The sequence below is a fragment of the Opisthocomus hoazin genome, chromosome 4 (genome assembly GCF_030867145.1).
Source record: "Opisthocomus hoazin isolate bOpiHoa1 chromosome 4, bOpiHoa1.hap1, whole genome shotgun sequence".
NCBI classification, from domain to species: domain Eukaryota; kingdom Metazoa; phylum Chordata; class Aves; order Opisthocomiformes; family Opisthocomidae; genus Opisthocomus; species Opisthocomus hoazin.
In genome coordinates this window covers 31,526,271-31,545,584 of record NC_134417.1, presented here as the reverse complement: position 1 = coordinate 31,545,584, position 19,314 = coordinate 31,526,271, and the positions used below count along the sequence as shown (strand labels likewise).

At 42.3% G+C, this 19,314-nt stretch overlaps 1 protein-coding gene and 1 long non-coding RNA gene across 2 annotated transcripts in view; one reads left to right on the top strand and one right to left on the bottom strand.

The window, feature by feature from the left end:
* The window catches only part of ICE1 (interactor of little elongation complex ELL subunit 1), a 42,273-nt gene extending 30,290 nt beyond the window's left edge, over nucleotides 1-11,983 (bottom strand). The window contains exons 1-7 of the mRNA XM_075418522.1: nucleotides 11,862-11,983; nucleotides 10,956-11,014; nucleotides 9,371-9,405; nucleotides 8,919-8,937; nucleotides 8,019-8,130; nucleotides 6,943-7,019; nucleotides 198-235 (exon numbers count right to left, since the gene is read on the bottom strand). Of these exons, the coding sequence (XP_075274637.1) occupies nucleotides 198-235; nucleotides 6,943-7,019; nucleotides 8,019-8,130; nucleotides 8,919-8,937; nucleotides 9,371-9,405; nucleotides 10,956-11,014; nucleotides 11,862-11,939 (418 nt within the window). The 5' untranslated portion in view covers nucleotides 11,940-11,983. The remainder of the gene's footprint in view (nucleotides 1-197; nucleotides 236-6,942; nucleotides 7,020-8,018; nucleotides 8,131-8,918; nucleotides 8,938-9,370; nucleotides 9,406-10,955; nucleotides 11,015-11,861) is intronic.
* Nucleotides 11,984-12,424: 441 nt separating this feature from the next.
* Nucleotides 12,425-17,431, top strand: LOC142361032 (uncharacterized). Its single transcript, XR_012763570.1, has 3 exons — nucleotides 12,425-12,512; nucleotides 14,314-14,458; nucleotides 16,035-17,431. It is a non-coding gene; the product is annotated as an uncharacterized LOC142361032 (long non-coding RNA).
* The last annotated feature ends 1,883 nt before the right edge of the window (nucleotides 17,432-19,314 follow it).

Sequence of the window (19,314 nt, the reverse complement as noted above, 5' to 3'; positions counted from 1 at the left end):
ATACTCAATGGAAAACATTTGGCATGGTTGGTTGATGAGAGAGCTGATGTAATTCAGAGATTAAGCACAACACACAGTACTGCCCTGCCTTGCTCCTTGGGGCCTCAGAGTTAAAAAGCTGCAATTATTTCTTTGGACAAAAAAACAAATCGAGATGGATTAGGACAACAGCACACTAACACAACATGGAAAGTTACCTTCAAGTTTCTTCACTTTTGTTTCCAGTTTCTTTCTCCTGTTAAAAAGAAGGCATTAATACATTATTTTTTTATAGAATTATGTTGCAAGTAAAGCCAGGAAAAAAAAAAAAAATCTAGCCATTGCAGAGAAAACACACTTCCTAGACCCAGGACCTGTGAGACCAATGTGTCCCTGAAATGGAAACTTAAATCAGTGCCACATTGCTGACATTCTCACACAAACAGCTGTATCTGTTACAGAGGTAGAGTTTGCTTATAAGATAGTCGGTCCACTAATCCAGGTACATAAATATACCTTCAGCTACAACTTGGAGTTACAAACACAACCTGAGAAAACTAGTTTCTGGCTTTCGCATTTCTATGATGTAATGCAGACAGGTTAGTTTTACTCCTTAAAAACAGTTAAGACTTGCTTACAATCAGTAAGACCTAAGCAAGGAGATAATCAGGAGTAGCCTTCAGGATCACTTCTGTCCCACAGCTTTTTGGTCAGGCTATCCAGGTGTTTACTAAAGCCAAACCATAAAAAAATATGCATCCTGAACAACTTTGACTTCAACATTTCCTATCCTACCTCACATATACAACATACATGGAACTGGAAAAAAAAAAAAAAAAAGTAAACACCTCTCATCTCCCTCTGCTAAATCCCAATGTCCCAGAAACAGTTTTTAAACTCTTGTGATAAGTAGCGGACTCTGTCCTGACAAGCACAAGCTACCAATGCTCACTGATCACTTTCATGAAGAACACAGTTCATCCATTCCCCATATTAAAACTTGTATAACGGATTGAGATTTACAAGTCTTTCTGGATGCGCAAGCGTTAATCATCACTTCAGACATTAACTGGAATACATTTGAAAACCCACTCAGAAACAGCATGACTGACCACCTTTGGCACATTCAATAGTCAAAACATTTATACTATAAAGTGTACAGACTGAGACTCTTGGGCTTTCTCAGCCTGAACAAGTTCATCCTTAACTCCCTCTATACTCAGATGATGGCTTTGACAGTCAAGCCATAGGTGAGAATTTCAGAAAAAAAACCTCATGAAACATATTTGCAGGAAAAAAAAGGGGGGGGGTGTCTCTTGAAAAATAGCAGGTAACTAACTTCTGTTTCTCCATAGATTATCTTCTGACCAACGCACAGAAATACAGCATCTACAGTGTATGGACACTGTAAGCAAGGACAGGTGACATGGGAGGACTACAGAGATGCTGTTCGCCATTGTAGGGAGCAGATTCGTGCAGTCAAAGCTCAATTAGAGTTTGAGCTGGCCAACACACTGATGGACAACAAAAAGAGCTTTTTAAAATATGTTAACAGCAAAAGGACGATCAGAGATAACATTGGTCCATTACTGAGGTCGGTCACCTAACAAATAGGGATGTTGACAAAGCAGAGACATTTAATGCCTTTTCACCTATCTTTAACACTGATGATGGGCCCTGGGACCCCCAAGAGCCCTGTGTTGGAAGACCATGACTGGGGGGGATGATAAACTCCCAGCCAGCTCTGAACTTAGTCAAGACTTGCTGCTCCAGCTGGATGCATGTAAGTCTATGGGGCCTGATGGGATTCATCTCAGGATACTAAAAGAGTTGGCCGATATTATCACGGGACTTCTCTCCATTATTTTTCAACCGGCCTGTGAATTTGGAGAGGACCCAGTGGACTGGTATCTGGCAAATATTGTCCCAGTTTTCAAGTAGGGTAAGAAGGCAGACCGTGGTAATTGCAGGTCTGTCAGTCTCACTCTGATGCCAGATAAAATTATGGAGAAGGTTATTCTAGGAGTTACTGAAAAATACTTGAGAGAGAATGCAGTCACTGGTCATAGCCAGCACGGGTTCAAAAGGGGAAAATCCTGTTTAACTAACTTAATTTCCTTTTACGACAAGGTCACACGTCTAACTAAGGAAAGTCAGTAAATGTACATTTCTTTGGATTTTAGCAGATTTTGATACTGTCTCTCCAGTATCCTTCTGGACAAAATGTCCAGCACACAGCTAGACAAGTCCGTAACACATTGGGTAAGCAACTGGCTGAGGGGTCAGGCTCAAAGAGTTATAGTACATGGGGTTGCATCAAGCTTGCAGCCAGTCACCAGTGGGGTTCCCCAGGGCTCAATTTTAGGGCCTGTGCCTTTAATGTTTTTATAAACGATCTAGATGCAGGACTCAAAAGTGTATGTTAAGTAAGTTTGCCGATGATATGAAATTAGGAGGAGCTGTAGACTCCCTCGAGAGCAGAGAAGCCTTACAGAGAGATCTGGATAGACCTAGAGAGCTAGGCAACCATTTTAACAAGACCAAGTGCCAAATTCTCTACCTGGGACAGGGTAATCCTGGTTACACATACAAATTCAGGGATAAGAGGCTGGAGATCAGCCCTGTGGAAAGAGATCCGGGAACCTGGGTTGATGGCAAGTTGAATATGAATCAATAGTGTTACCTGCCAGCCAAAAGGGCCAACCGTGTCCTTGCATGCATCAAGCACAGCATAGCGAGCCAGTCAATGGAGGTGACTGTCCCACTCTACACTGCAGTGGTACAGCCCCACCTCGCGTACTCTGTGAAGTTTTGGGTGTCTCAATATAAGAAGGACATCAAACTATTAGCGCGTGTCCAAAAGAGGGCAACCAAGATGGTAAAAGGTCTCAAGGGCAAGGCTTATCAGGAGCAGCTGAGGTCACTTGGTTTGTGCAGCTTCAAGAAGCCTGAGGGGTGACCTCATCACAGTCTACGACTTCCTCAAGGGAGGCAGCTGATGGGGAGGTGCTAATCTCCTCTCTCTGATGACCAGTAATAAGACACCGGGAAACTGAATGAAGCTGCATCAGGGGAAGTTCAGGTTGGACATCAGGAAAAGGTTCTTCACTGAGAGGGTGGTCGGTCCCTGGAACAGGCTCTGCAGGTAAGTGGTGCATCAAGACTGCCAGAGCTCAAGGGGCACCCGAATGACGCTCTTAGTCATATGGTTTAGATTTAAGTCGTCCTGCAAGGAGTAGGGAGTTGGACTGAATGATCCTTATAAGTCCCTTTCAACTCAAGATAGAAATTCTATGATATAAACAACTAAGAATCTGAATAATGAGCCAGCCATTAAATGCCAACATTTATCATTGCGATGATATTTACAGATGAAATTGTTACTTTTACAGGTGCAGTAGTATGCTAACCAATTTTATCAACACATGCAATTACATCAAGAAAGAAAATAGGCAGATATTAAATCTAGTAATTCACAAAAAGCAAGCTTGGTAGAAGACACATTTGGACAGAACTCCTCTTCTGCTACGCAACTCAAGCTCCTACCTGATCTTCAAGATGCACACGCACTTCAACTGACAGAAAGCTATAACAACAGAAATTGTATTCAGAAGCAGCATACAGTACTATAATCTACCCAAACTACAAAAACCATAATGTGGTTATACTTGTAATACTCAAAAGTTGAAAAACAGAAACAACTGTGTCTCATTTATTTCATCCTTAGAGAGAATGTGATCATTTATTTTAAATGAGCAACCTTACTTCTACAAAAGTCTAATGTTTTGAGCACTTCTTTCAAAGCTTGTCTGTAGGACTGATTTCATACCTAAAACCTTCTCCACAGTCGGCATGCATATTTGCCTCTATCACATTTGTTATAAGCTCAGAATTGGGGAATTGCCATCCTTGTAAATATTAAAACCTAACTAGACAACCTAACTTTGATGCTGACTCTGAATGGCAGAACGGACCAAAAGATTAGAGAGATATTTTTTGACCTAAATTATTTTACCGTAACTGTATATTAACATTCATTTTATGAACAATTCACTAGAATTCGTCTTCTGAAGAAACTCAGTTCTCAAATTACTGAACTCGTGACCTACTGCTTAAAATGGCCTCAGTGTCAAAGGTATATAAAATAGCTATAGCATCACAGAATGGTTGCGGTTGGAAGGGACCTATGGAAGTCATCTTGTACTACCTACTCTCCTCAAGCAGGGCCAGCCAGAGCCTGTTGCCCAGGACCGTGTCTAGATGGCTTTCGAGTATCTCCAAGGATGGAGAAGCCACAACCTCCCTGGGCAAACTGTGCCAGTCCTCAGCCACCTTCACAGTAAAAAGAGTGTTTCCTGATGTTCAGAGAAAACCTCCCTCCTGTGTTTCAGTTTGTGCTTCTTACCTTGTCACTGAGCATCGTGGAAAAGAGCCTGGCTCCATCTTCCTTACACCCTCCGTTCAGGTATTTACAGACATTGATAATATCACCCCTGAGCCTTCTGTTCTCCAGACTGGACAGTCCCAGCTCTCTCAGCCTTTCCTCAATGGAGAGATGCTCCAGTCCCGTAATCATCTCAGTGGCCCTTTGCTGGACTCTCTCCAGTATGTCCGTGTCTCTCTTGTATTGGAGAGCCCAGAACTGGACACAGTACTCCAGGGGTGGCCTCACCAGTGCTGCTGAGGAGAGTGGAAGGAATCACCTCCCTCAGCCTGCAGGCAACACTTTGCCTAATGCAGACCAGGATACCAGGCCCCCAGCACACACTGGTGTGCAGGGTTGTTGCTCACCAGGTGCAGGACTTTGCACTTCTCCTTGCTGAACTTCCTGAGGTTTCTGTCAGCCCACTTCTCCAGCCTGTCAAGCTCACGCTGGATGGCAGCATGCCCCTCTGGCATGTCCACTCCTCCCAACTTTGTGTCATTGGCAAACTTGCTGAGGGTACGCTCTGCCCCATCGTGCAAATCACTGAGGAAGATGTTAAACAGGACTGGACCCAGTATTGACTCCTGAGTACAGTGCTAGTTCCCAGCCTGCAACTAGACTTAGTGCCGCTCACCACCACCCTTAGGGTCTGGCCATTCAGCCAGTTTTAAGTCCAGCTCACTGTCTGCTCATCCAGCCCCTACTGCAACAGCTTGAGGGGCTCTGAGGCTCTTATGAGAGACAGTGTCAGAGACCTTGCTGAAGGCCTGGCAGACACTAGCCACTGCTCTCCTTTACTCTAGCAGGTGCTAGGTTCATTGCAGAAGGTTGTCATCAGGTTGGTCAAGCACGACTTCCCTTGGTGAAGCCATGCTGATTACTCCTGAGGAGTTTCTTGTCCTTTATGTGCCTGAAAATGGGTTCCAGGATGAGCTGCTCCATCACCTTCCCAGGGACTGAGGTGAAGCTGACTGGCCTGTAGTTACCTGGCTCCTCCTTCTTGAAGATATGCGTGGCAGATAAGAGACAGGCAATACATCTATATTGACACAGGACACTGCCAGCATATTAGGGTGCTCAGTTCCCTCTTAAGGTGCAGGTAGCAACGGGGTAGCTGCTCTCTGCTGCACTTAAGATAGGATGATGTGCTAAAGACTCTTTAAGCTCACAGGACACAGAGTACCTATACATGAAATACGTGCAGTCTAGAAGAAGTGACAACAACGCTAGTCTGCCTGTATAATCTTTTGGATGATACTGGCTTGCTGCTGTGCTTGTGATTACCATATGTTTCACAAGCCATGTAAAGATATCTAGGGTATCTCATTTGAGACATGCTTCACTCCCTTGATCATCTCCGTGGCCCTTCATTGCACTCTCTCCAGTATGCCCATATCTCTTTTGTACAGAGAAGCACAGAACTGGACACAGTACTCCAGGTGTGGTCTCACCGGTGCTGAGCAGTGGGGAATGATAACCTCCCTCAACCTGCTAGTAACACCAAAATAGCTCAAGAACACCAAAGTTAAAATGATAGCCAGTTTACAAGGAAGGAAGGAAGGAGTCACCAGTGGGAGTCCCACTGGGATGTTTGCTGGAGCACATCAGAAATAAAAATAGACTACAAAAAACAGAATGGTCTTAGAATTCCAAGCCACTAGAGAGCAATCATTGGTGTTGATAAATGCAAAGTGATGCACATGAAGAAAAATAACCACAACTACAAACTCATAATATCCAGCTGTGTATTAGCTGGTTCACTCTTGAGACCATAAGTATCTTTCCATACAATATTGAGAAGTCACAGTTCCTCGATACTGGTGATTTAGAGGCCAGGAGTATAACAGGGTTAAAAAGCAATCAGACAAATTTATTAGAGAGTCCATCAACAGCTGTAATACGTGATAACACACACATATGCTCCAGGCAAGGAAGCCTGGAGTGACTGGTTACTGGAAGAATAAACTTTGGGAATTATCAAGGCACACCTTCCCAATATTCTGTACTATGGCAGCAAAAATGGCTTCCGCATTTTTGGTGCCAAATCTCCCCTGCCTATTTCCAAAAATGGTGGACAGTTCAGTGCCTGTTGAACTGTTTCTTTAAAAACCATAATTGTTAGCACTGATTTTAAGTATAGATTACTTTAGCAGTATCACTAATATATTGGCCTCAAGAGACTTATCAGCACAACAGAAATGGACAGCAATAACAAAAAGCTAAGACTAAGAACCACTTAAAACCGGAGAAACTACAGCTTCTTCTCCAGCCTCATCCTGTTCTTAAAAACCTTCACTAAAAAAATAAAACCACCAAAAGCCACTTCAAGATGGAGTAATAATTGAACTGATACTACCTTCCAGAGTGTTTGCTACAAAATTTAAGACCATTCTTCCATAAACTCCCTGTTCTAAGAACCCATAAGCATAAAAATTTTAGCAAAATGGAAATCATAACTAGGTAAGGTACAAGACCAAGTTCTGGAAGAGGTAAGAGGGGGGGAAAGAAAGATTGTGAAAAAAGAAAGTATCACTCACACAGCATCACTGTTTACTATTTCTTCTTTAATTTTAACATATTCCAGCTGACTCTCCCGATAAATCTTAAGAGAACTCTGTGGAGAAGGAAAGCACAGTTATAATGTCTCCTTACTAAGGGCAGGAAAAAAAAAATAAATGGCAGACACTTTACCTATTCTAATGAAAACAGTGCATAGCCAAAAATGTTTACACAATGAGAAAACAAGCAAGTTGAAAAGTCAGGTTATTCTTCTTGAAAGGCAAAAGTTATAACAAACAAACAAATAAATCTCTATCTGACCATCTTCTGAGTATGTGCCTCCAACACCTATCTGGGTAGGAACTCCAAGATGAAGTCAAGAGCATATTTATTATACACCATATATATAACCCTGCTTTTTCTGAAAAAGTGCCATCAGGACATCAGTTACTAATGCTTGCTGAGCAAACAGAATTTAAAAAACAGTTCTAACAGAAGAAAAACTAGGTACAGTGACAAGACAAATGTTACCTTGTACCAGCATGAAAAAACTACAAGAGAGAGAATGGGGTATTTTTTGCAGAAATAATAGTTAATGTCTAGAAAATACATATATTTAGGCGATTGCAACAGTCAAAAGCCTTTCTTCTGCAGACTAAATCTCAGCTAAGGGATGGGAGAGAAATTAGGAAAAAACTCAGGTAGTTAATAATGGAAAAGCATATATTCAAAATGGTAACAGAAGCAAAATCCTATCCTGCACAGACCCTCTTTGCACCTTTGTAGTAGCACAAGTTGGAGAGAAGTTCAGTAATTTAATAAGATCAGAACAGAAAACCAAAGGAATTTGAATGTATCTGCTTCCTTCCTAAATCAGGTAATAAAACCCTAATAATCTGACTAAAAAATCATAGGTAGAAAGTTCAGATTTTCATAGTTCCTATCTGAAACCTGCTGTCATTTAATTAATTTCACCTAAAAAAAGAGCTGCCTGTCCCAATGAGTTGAAATTAACTATCAGGCTCATTAAAGCCTATTCCATGAAGATGAGCATTAAATATATACATTTCCTTCAACAGAAAAATTGCAAATTATCTAAACCTTACAAGCACACCTTTTTCTCTTCCAACTCCGCTTTCAAAGAACCCAGCTCTTCCTGGCACTTTTCCAGAGGCAGGATTTTCTGTAGCATCTGCTCCACTTGGCAACGAAGAGCAGAGATCTCTCTGAAACGGAAAGCGTAATTAAAAAAAAAAAGTTGCCCAAAACCACAAGTGCTTTCAAACTCAATGTTCCGACTCTTCAGGCGTCTGGAGTATTTTTCTTTTCCCTACAGAAAAACGCTGTAAGAGATACCCAAAGGCTTTTAAGAGTCTAAGTATTCTCATTTTTCCATCCAACATATTACATTCAAAGAAAATTCAATATCCGATTTAATAACATTAAATTGAGTCTAAAGATAGATGCAAGCAGGTGGCATGTGCCACAGAGGAGTACTGCCCAGCTGCCTACACTGCAGTGCCAGGAAGAAGTGTCTCTACATAGGCAGCACTGTGAAACACAAGCAGAGTTCAACTATGGGATTTTTCAGCAGGCAGGATGGAGTCCATAAATATTGTATGCTGCCTCGTCCTTTATAATTGAGGAGAGTAAGCAAGCACACAGTGCCGCAACTCTAAGATAAAATGCTTCACACAAATAGGGCCCCCCCAATATGCTTACATTTAACCACCACCAAAAGATGAACTCCGCCTCTCCACTCACTCACTTTAGACTCCTACCAAACGCAGGGCTAGGAAAGAATTTCACACAGGTATTGTAGAACAAGGACAGATTTCTCTCCTTATCAAGGGTATCTCTGCTAACTATGGCCTAGTAAGCATGGTAAAAGAAAGGACCATACTAAAAGCTCAGCCTAGACCCAGGACTGTTGCTGTTAAAATGTCAGACTCCTTAAACTTTTCAAGACACAGAGAACATAGCACCTTTAGCAAACACTTTAAATCAAACTTACCGTTCAGCAAATTGAAGCTGTAATCTCTCGTTAAGGTAGAAATTTAAAAACAGTTTGTCCAATGTCCTTAAGTATATTTCAATCCAATCACCACTTGCAAAGAAACATCCAACAAAGACTTCCACCCAAAAAACATAGGACTGCCAGAACAAAGTGCTTAATTGAAATATTTCAATATGTTTGAAGTGAATAAGCAGAGCTTCTTCTGTTACATGAAAAAACTTCAGTCGTTCTCAGCAACACTTATTTCTAATAGTCCATATTAAGCCATGTATTAGACACCGCCAGTTTTTTAGTAGACAGTTTTAACTCCAAAGCCCATCCAGTCTGTTCTTTACCAGAGGCCTCATCTCTTACCTTCAACCTTAAATAAAAAGCCTCAAGCCCTCTTATAAGAAATGCTGATATGTATACTACTTCAGTAAGACCACTAACAGAAAAGTAAAGGATATCAGTGCATTTTTGTTGATACTCTGTCAGCAAACGACTGCAAGAAAAACAAAAGATATTACTCATTTTCTCACTTCATTTTGACAGCCACGTCTTATGCTACATTACGTCTTGCTTTTTAGATAAATACAGAAAGTGTAGGATTGGTTTGCATTTTCTGATAGTAGTCAATATAGCCCTTTTGTTTCATTAAGCAACTCAAACCACCAATCCGTCTGCTTTAAAACAGGAAAAAAACACTGAACTGGCAATTACATTAATTTGATAAATTTGTAGCCATTAACCATTTGCAGCTTTAAAAAAAAAAAAACACAAAAAAATACCCCCCAAAATATTATATGCATACTATGTTCTTTACCTAAATAATCAAAAAATATACAATCACAAAATCATATTCTAGTTCCCAAACTTAAAAAGATGTTTTCCTAGGTAAGAACACATAAATGTAAGAAAAATAGTTCAAAAGACCCCAAAAGGCTTTAATCTTTACACTATTCTCCTAGCAGCCGTAAGAAGGTAACACTTACTCTGATCCAAGGTGTACAGTGGGCCACCAAGGAAAGCTATTCTTTCCTTTCCTCAAATGTTACGGTTTTTAAAAATAGAAAGAAGAAAGGACAAGGAAGAGAAAAACCGTGGCAGTTACTCCAATACAGAGAGGGCTGCATTACTTTCTCTTGCAACAGTTAAAAGTAAGGTAAAAAGGAAAGGGGCAGAGGTGCTAGTGGTTAAAGGAAAGGCAAATCCCACAAGAAATGTATGCACTGGCAGAGAGGAGAACACAAATTCTTGAGGTACGAAAAGGGATCTATGGACACAGAGTAAGGAGCTTTCAAGAAAAACGTCCCATTTAAGACAGCGAGGGCTCTCAAGTATTTTTTGGAAACCAGAATACAGGACTGGAATTTATATTCACTAAAGCCAGACTGACACATATCTGGGAAAGGGTACATGAGAAATAAACCATTACAGTTAGGAGACACAGCAAGAATATTAGGCCCTAGTGTGGAGGTATACATAAGATATCTCGATACATTATTCCATACTATGGTATGTTGACAGTTATCGAGAAGAAGTGGAACCAACCACAGAAGCGAAAGTAAACTATGAAAAGCATTTTACAACCCTACTGTTATAACCGATGTTCGGCCTTACTTTTCGTATTCTGATATTTAATCCGAACAGCATTTCACACCTTAATGCTCAGACTAAATTCTGTTGAAGAAGTTTGTATATACCTGTGCTTGACTTTTAGTTCTCACACAGACTAAATGAAATAAATCTCTTCAAAGGGCTGCTTCGTAATTATTTGCAATAATACATAAGCTATTACAACTACACAAAATAGCCCTGTTTTACTACCATTACACACAGATGTTTGGGGGCATAAATTAAAGAAGTGTCACAGTCCAGATTTAGGATCCGTTTGTGAAGAAGTTACTTGCAGTTTGAGCAGGATTTAGTTTTGTGCATTAATGAATATCTACATTCCACAAAATGTATTTGCTGCATTGTTTTAAGAACTTAAAAGCAATAAAAACCAAACCAAAAAAAAACCAACAAAAAAACTTGCGCAATTGTACTTACTCTCCAGCAATCATTTTTTGCTTCAGTGCAATTAATGCAGCTACATATTCGTTTATATTCTGTAAGGAAGAGTCTCAAGTTGGTAAAGAAGTTTCACCCCAAAAACCAGTACTATACACTGTAAATAACCCGTAAACTGTTTGCTAATGTTTTACGCGATACAGTAATCTGCCGTCTTTTTTTCAGCTCTCTTAGCGAACCAGTTACTGATTCACCAGAGATATATTCATACAAATACATAAAGAGAATGCAGGCTCCACAAGAAAGTACGCATACTTAGACGGGGCTTAACTACAAAAGCTCTTCAAACTTCACTTTCACAGCAGATTATAAACTAAAATCGCCATAATTTTTTTCCTCAAAATCAAACTCAGCTTTGGCAGAGTATCACCAATAAACGCGAGCTCATTCGCGCCTACAGATCTCCCAGATTCTCAGCCCACGCTCACCCTGTGTCCGCAGACCTCCTCCGCCTTCAGGGCTCTCGGCGGGGTCTCTCCCTCGCTGAAAGCGGCAACAAACGCTGCCCAAAGCGTAACGCGACAAAACCACGCGCTGCCTCGGGAGCGCCGAGGGAAGGGGGCGAGCGACACCCCTTCCCCTGCGCCGAGGCCACCTCGAAAGGATACGCCCAGGAAGCCGGCGGCAGGTCCCGCCGGCCGCGTCGCACAGACGCGAGCGACTCCTCCGCGTTCCGCCCGACTAAAGCTCGCCACCGCCGCTCCCTCCGCAGAGCCCCATCGCCGCATATCGCTCTCCGAGCTCCCGCCGCGCCGGGAGCGGCGGCCGCGGCGCCCGGCGCTTCCCACCCGCCAGCGGCCCGGCGCGGCCCCCCCGTCGCGTCCTGACACGGACATGCCCCGCGCCAGGCGCTCCAGCGCCGCCGGGACGGCAGCCCGTCGCTACCTGCTGGAGAACGCCGCAGTTCGCGCAGACGGCGGCCGCAGTCCCGGCCGGCGGCGGCGGCGTCTCCCCAGGCATCATCGTGCCCGGCAGCGTCCCTCCGCCCGGCCCCGACCACCGCACCGGGGCGCGGCCGGAGCCGCGTCGCACACCGCGCCACCGCTTCGGCGAGGACCCGCCTCGCCTTCGCCTCCTAGAGGGTGGCCCCACCGCTGCCTGTCTAGCGGCAGCGGAAAAGACGGCAGAAAGTGCTCTCTGAAGGGCCCCGTGAACGCTGCCTTGGCCCACTGAAAGCAACGACTGCTCCCGCACCTGCCACTCTGCCTTCGACGAGTACGAGTTTCTTTGGTCTTGTCTTTTTAACGCACGGGCACTTCTGCGGGCGCTGCTGCGGTCCTGCCGCGGGCTTGGGCAGCGTTTCCCGCCTGGCGCGAGAGGTCGTTGGGTGCCGCTGCTGGAGCGGGGCGCCCGGGGGGCGGTGCCTGAGCTCTCGGCTGCTCTGCCCCCTCCCCGTGTGGCCGCGGGCGCCGGGGTCGCTGCGGGCTGGGAGCGGGGCTCCGCGCCGGGCCGGGCCGCCTGGGCCGCTGGCGAGCGGGAGCAGCCGTCCGGACGTGGTCGTGCCGAGCTGCTGCTGTTGCCTGGTTGCCCAGAGAGGTAGTGGACGTCCCTGGAAACGTTCAAGCTCAGGTTGGACGGGGCTCTGAGCAGCCTGGTCTAGCTGAAGATGGCCCTGCTCACTGCAGGGGGGTTGGGCTAGATGACCTCTAAAGGTCCCTTCCAACCCAAAGCACTCTGTGATTCTATGAGAGCTGAGAGGGACTTTTTACAAGGCCACGTAGTGACAGGACAAGGGGTAAAGGCTTTAAACTAAAAGAGGATAGATTTAGATTAGATATAAGAAAGAAATTCTTTACTATGAGGGCGGTGAGGCACTGGAACAGGTTGCCCGGAGAAGTTGTGGATGCCCCATTATTGGAAGTTTTCAAGGCCAGGTTGGATGGGGTTTTGAGCAACCTGGTCTAGTGGAGGGTGTCCCTGCCCATAGCAGATGGTTTGGAACCAGATAATCTTTAAGGTCCCTTCAAACCCAAACCATTCTATTATTCTATGTTTCTCTTACGTCGTTTTAACTTTCTTTGTTTCCTGGAGGAACAAAAGATGTGCAGTTACATTGAGTCTCATGCATTCTTTCATCCCCCATTTTTGAATCTGTTACTTGACATTATATGTGATGGTAGTAAACAGAGAAAAGAAATTATCATGAAGCCACTACATAAAACCATCACACGCCTGCATCTTATACGCTGTAAGTTGTTCTTTTTTCGCTCTTCTCACTTCAGCAGTCAGAAAAATTCAGAGAAGGGTATAAAGGAGAAACAAAGATAGGCAATACGTGCAAGAACATGCAAGAACTCTGACAGGAGAGGTGACTGAGGTATTTTTGTAAAAGCGTATCAGAACTTGAGTTGCATGAAAGACTGTTTACTTTGCCTTCTGATATAAGAACTGAGGACATCAAATAAAGTTGCTGAGTAACTGTTTCAAAACAAATTTATTCAAAACAAAAATGGTTCTTCACATAATATTCAGTTAAACTATAGAAATCCTGGACACAGGATACTACACATGCAAAAAGTTTACTCTCCAGAAGAGTCATACCAGGTTGGTCCCTGAATTGATTTTACAGCTGTCTCTATTATGAATCACAATTTCATACTGCAAAAAATGTGTCCAATGGGAGGAAATCTTATATTAGATCCCATCTTTTCAGGCAAAGACAAATGGATCACAAACTTAGAAGTGAATGCCTGTTCAGATCACCATACTTTGACTATATTTGTCAAGAAAAAAAGTAAGAATTGTATGCATGCTTTTGTTTATAAAGGTTTCACAAAACCACAAAATATTTTGAACTAAACAAGATGAGAGGAAGGCTTTAAATAGAAAATCAAAAAGGATTGCCGTGATGATTTCACCATTAAATTTAAGTGCAGGAATCTATCAGAAAAGTAAATTCCCATGAAATGACTGACTTTTTAGGTCAATTTACGGACAGAAAACAGAAAAGAAAATTTAATTGCTCATGTTAAAGATATTGGTCCTGGATCTGGTTTTACTCCTGCAAATTTCTGAATCTACACAAGTAAAAAAGCCCTCACTTTGAATTTAGTGCTAGAAATATGACACTACTTTTGATGAGGTTAGTAGGGGAAAAAATAAAGATTGAGACACTTTCTTCTGAAGCTGCTGACTAATCCACAACTTAATATCTAGTATCACTCAGCAATTGTAAATTACACTTAGTATGATCCAAATGAAATATCTCAGTCCTGAGCTTTGTGTAAGAAGGCTACCAGTCAGACTTGACCACTGAAAAGAGTAAGTTTGGTTTGTACATACGAGTTCCTATGAAGCTCAGAAGATGGCATCAAACTTACCAATTTTTTTTCTGTAGGAATCAGAAAAGAGAGCTTGATTTTCATTGGATGAAAAACTGTTAGATGAATAACCAATGTTCTTCATGAGTTGCTTCTACTCAATTTTAGAACAAAACCTTCATGACTTGGCATGTGAAGATTTTCTTAAATCTGTGGTTTAGAGTAAGTACAAGGTTTGTACTATCATTAGAAATGCATCCTTTGTAAGGAGGGGCTAGGATTTCTGTAAATTTCCTCTATGGCCTTCCAGTCACAAGCTGCTAAAACTCATAAGATTTTCAGTGTAATTGAGATTGTCTTTAAGGAAAAGTAGTTACTTAAAGCTCTGATGCTTGCAGACACTACAAGGAAACAAATATTTTTGTGCAATGAGGGGGTGTAACTCTTACATAAAAGCTTTTTCCCAGCTAAAATTAGTAACATTAGTTAAGAAAAAAAAATTTAAATTCTTACTGTGTTTTTAATGCTAAGATAATGTGTTTGAAGACCTAAGGAAAAAAATACCAGCACACCCCAAAAGTTGTGTAGTCTCACAGCATTTGGACTGTGCAGCCAGATTTTGTCTCTATTCACATGCTATGTAGACAATACAGAAAAAGTTCTTATCTGCCTCCTTCTGAAGAAGGGAAGTCTTTCAAGAGTCTTCGAGGGAATGGGTTTGGGAACAATGTCAGGGAGCAGAGAGGGCCGGTTGCTCCCCGGGGTGCAAGAGCCAGGGCCTGAGCACGATAACAAGACTGAGAGGGTAGGGTCCTTACCAGCCAAGCAAGCAGGGCAGACGGAGGGTTGGCAACCGGGTTCAGCCAAGAATACAGATCACAGTGATGAGGCACGTCTGAAGTCAAGTTGGGAAAACAAGTCTACAGGCCAGGGTCCAGATCAGTGAAGTCCATGGCCAGACATAGGCATAGCTATGACAGAGCTGGAGACTGGTACTCCTGTGACATTGCTTGGGTAGGGAACGAAAGCCCAGGCCTGAGATCAAGAATGTATGCTGGCATCCAGCTCATTCAGTCCCACCGAATGATTCCACAGTGATGGCAATGTGAGAGTGGTTGACAGTGATAGATTTGTCTGTCTTAAGGAGATTTCATCAGTTTTGGTACCAAGTCCAGTCTGGGGTATGAAATTGTCACCAGCTGGACCTGTTCCTTTTCCAGAATGGGGAACAATGTTTTAAATTGTGTGATCTACATCTGTCATTTGTTCCATGTTCCAGAAGAAGAAGGGAGGGTGACTCTAAACACACAAGTAAAATAACAGAAAGTCGCAACTGCTTCATCAGAACTTTTGTCTGGACAGTGTAAAGCTGTATTTGGCATTTTCACCTTCAGTTAATTGACTGATAATCCAGTAATTCTGTTGTTTATTGTTCATCTCCAGGTAATTTTACTTTCAGAGAGGCTGAGAAACTATAGTTTTGTTGCCAGGCATCTTCTCTTCGAGAGTCTTGTCTGATTTAGGTGTCTTGGCTGACTTTGAATACATATTAGTGTAATTATATACACATTTATCATGTAGTAAATCCCAGTGAGGTCCACGAAAGTAACATTCATGTAACTGAGAGTACAATTTGTTTATTTTAACCAAATATACATACAACTGTCAATTATTTAAAAATTCATTTTATAAATCTGTCTGCAAAGAAAATTTTAGTCACAGATAAAACCAAGTATTACTTGATTTACCTTGTGTAAGGTCAGCTATTCAAAATGTGAATAGTTTTCCTTTCTTGCAGATGCTTTGGTCTGACATTCCAGAACTTCAACGAGGATAACGCTGTTGCAGTCAGCAATGATGTATTCTTGTTGTCAGCTTTGACACTTTTGGCATATGGCATTTGAAAGCTCTTACTTTCTCACTCTCCTAGCTTGCATGTAATCTTTTCTTAGTTATTACCACGGAGGAGTAAAAACTGTATTGTCCTTCTGTCTCCAAATTATCATCAGCATGAAATGCTTGTGAGAATTTTATCACTCAGCCAACACAAGGATCATAAACACAGTTACTAGACCCATATCTTTTTTGTATTCCCATGACTAGTTCAGAATATCCATGCCAGTTGCAGTCTGTCAACAAGCAGTGGGAAAGTTACACCTTAGCACAGTGATCAGACCTGATCAACAAGATGATCTGGGAAAATTTTCTTGAGTAACATTAAGTGTTAAGATTTATTTTGGGCAGTGGCTAATGACATCCCTGCTCATGCTTCATGCGTCAGTGACATATTACTGCTTCCAGGTCATCATACAGTACTGAATTTTATTACTAAACTCTTGATAAGGTGATGAATACCATGTCATTGAGACATATATTGGTGGTAGTTTAGGACGTCACCATGTATTCATAATTTATATAGAAATTAGGAACATGAGAGCTGGTAGAAATCTGTTGAATCATTTGAGTCAAGCATTTTGCAGTCATATGTAATTCTTTACAGCAAATATCAGCTATTTATATTTCTTATTCTGTTTTATTGGGAGCTGGTCCAGAATAGTTAGAAGCCCATTTTTAATTTCCAGTTTAAATTTAATCATAGCCAATTTATATCTTTTTCTTCTTCTTCTGCCTATTCTTCTGTTACCTTGAATAGTTCTCTTCCAACTGTGTACCCCTATGCTGTATTTACAAAGAACAAAACCAAACTGTATCTTGGCTTCTCTTGACCCTGTCCTGTTTTGTTTTGGCTTCTGATAGGCTAAACAATCCGAGCTTTATCTTTTAGGAGAAATCTTCTATTCCCTGAATTGTGGATCACATTTTCTTAAACATAGGTGATCAGGGATGTACATGAGTTAAATTCCAGGTGAGGAAATTCCAGATGTTTTACTTGTGCATTGGATAATGGCAACTCAGTTTCTTTAACTTTGCAGAGAGCTCATCTTTTGCAACTGAAGATCCTACTTGCTGTCTCCTTCTAGAGTTTCTAAACATTGTGACTGGTTTGTAACTATTTGCATGGCCTGGATATTGAACCATTACCTTTCACTGAGATGTTATCACTTCATTCTCTGTAATGTCCAAGTAGTTCTGTATGTTGTTGCAGTTGCCCATGGACAATGCTTAGAATCCTCAGAAAATTCTATTATCATGGACTTAATCTGATGTGAAAATCATTAATAAAAAGAAGAAATATTATTGGACTGATATATAGTGGACTGATTATTAAGAATTTATATAAATGTAGTTCCTTGGCCTGGTATCCCTCTCACATGGTTTTGGTTGTTTCTCCCTGTAACCTTACACTCCTATAGTTCCTGTACCAATATGAATTTTCACTAATATAAGTAATACTTTGCGTACGTTAAACTCTTTCTCAGACTTTACTGGTATCCAGATGTCTTACTTGATGTTGAACAAAAATATCAAATGAGTAATATGACTCCGCGGAGATGTGCCACTTCCACCTATCCCAGCTGTGGTGATAATTCTTATGCAGAATTTCTGTGCAGTCTTTCAGTGGAGTCTCTTGTTTCAGCTTCTCTTGCTGATTTCAGATTCTTGTGGTATTCCCCTATTGACAGTCTAACGTACAAGGTCTCTGGAGTACTTCACATCTTCAGAATGGAAACGCAGACAAATAGGATCCCATTCTTTTCACTAAAGAGACAACACTTTGGGATGGAAGTGCAATCTTCACTTTTTCTTGCTTCCTATCCCCAGTCCCCTGGGATGCAACGTAAAGAAACAACTAATTTAAGACAGACTTGAAACAGCTATGTTATTTAGATATTGGCAGGTAAGGATATTATGATTTTATTATTATAAATAATATTACAGTATCATAGAAAAAAAATAGCTTTCAAGGGATCTCTGAAGGTCTGTAGTCCAACCTGCTGAAAATGGATTTAGCTACAGGCTAGATCAGGTTGCTCAAGGCCCTGTCCAGATTGAGAGAGGTGATTCTGCCCCTTTACTCCACTCTCGTGAGACCCCACCTGGAGTACTGCGTCCAGCTCTGGAGCCCCCAACATAAGAAGGACATGGATGTGTTGGAGCAGGTCCAGAGGAGGGCCACAAAAATGATCCAAGGTCTGGAGCACCTCTCCTCCGAGGACAGGCTGAGGGAGTTGGGGCTGTTCAGCCTGGAGAAGAGAAGGCTCCGGGGTGATCTTAGAGCAGCTGCCAGTGCCTGGAGGGGCCGACAGGAAGGATGGAGAGGGGCTTTCCACAAGGGTGTGTAGTGATAGGGCAAGGGGGAACGGCTCTAAACTAAAGAGGGCAGATTTCAATGAGATATTAGGAAGAAATTCTTCACCATGGGGGTGGTGAAACACTGGAACAAGTTTCCCAGAGAAGCTGCGGCTGCCCCCTCCCTGGCAGTGTTCAAGGCCAGGTTGGATGGAGCTCTGAGGAACCTGGTCTGGTGGAAGATGTCCCTGCTCATGGCAGGGGGGCTGGAACCAGATGGTCTTTAAGGTCCCTTCCAACCCTTACCATTCTATGATTCTATGATGTAGATCCTATCATCTTTCTGGCCAATCTGCTTAGCTGTTCTAAAAGTGAAGAATCTTTTTCTCTGCTCCAGTCAGAATTTGTGTTGTTTCAGTTTGAGTCTGTTGCTTTTTGTTTAGTTGTGCATCCCAGAGAAATGCTTTGCTCAGTTTTCTCTATAAACCCCCTTAGGTAGCTGAATATAACAATCAGATCTCCCATTTAGTCTTCTATTCTCTTCTGTGGAATTATTAGTAAAATTAAGGTTTTACATCTGAAAATTAAGGCTTATATGAAAAACATAGCAGTGTTCGCCCATTGAGGGAAAGCATGAAATCAAAAGGAGCTCCGAGGATGGGACACAGCTGCAGCAGGCATGCGAGGAATCCACTCACACAGCAACTCCCTGCAATGCACCATAGCAGACGGAACGGAGTGGAGACTCCGTGGCCCTGCTCCGTGATGATACAGTGGGAAGAAATGGTTCTCTAGAACTGATAAGCAGCTCATCTGGCCCCCTGAGCCAACAGGTTTTCAAAACCTTGCCAAAGTGCTATCTTCTCGTGAACTTTGCTCGTTTTAAT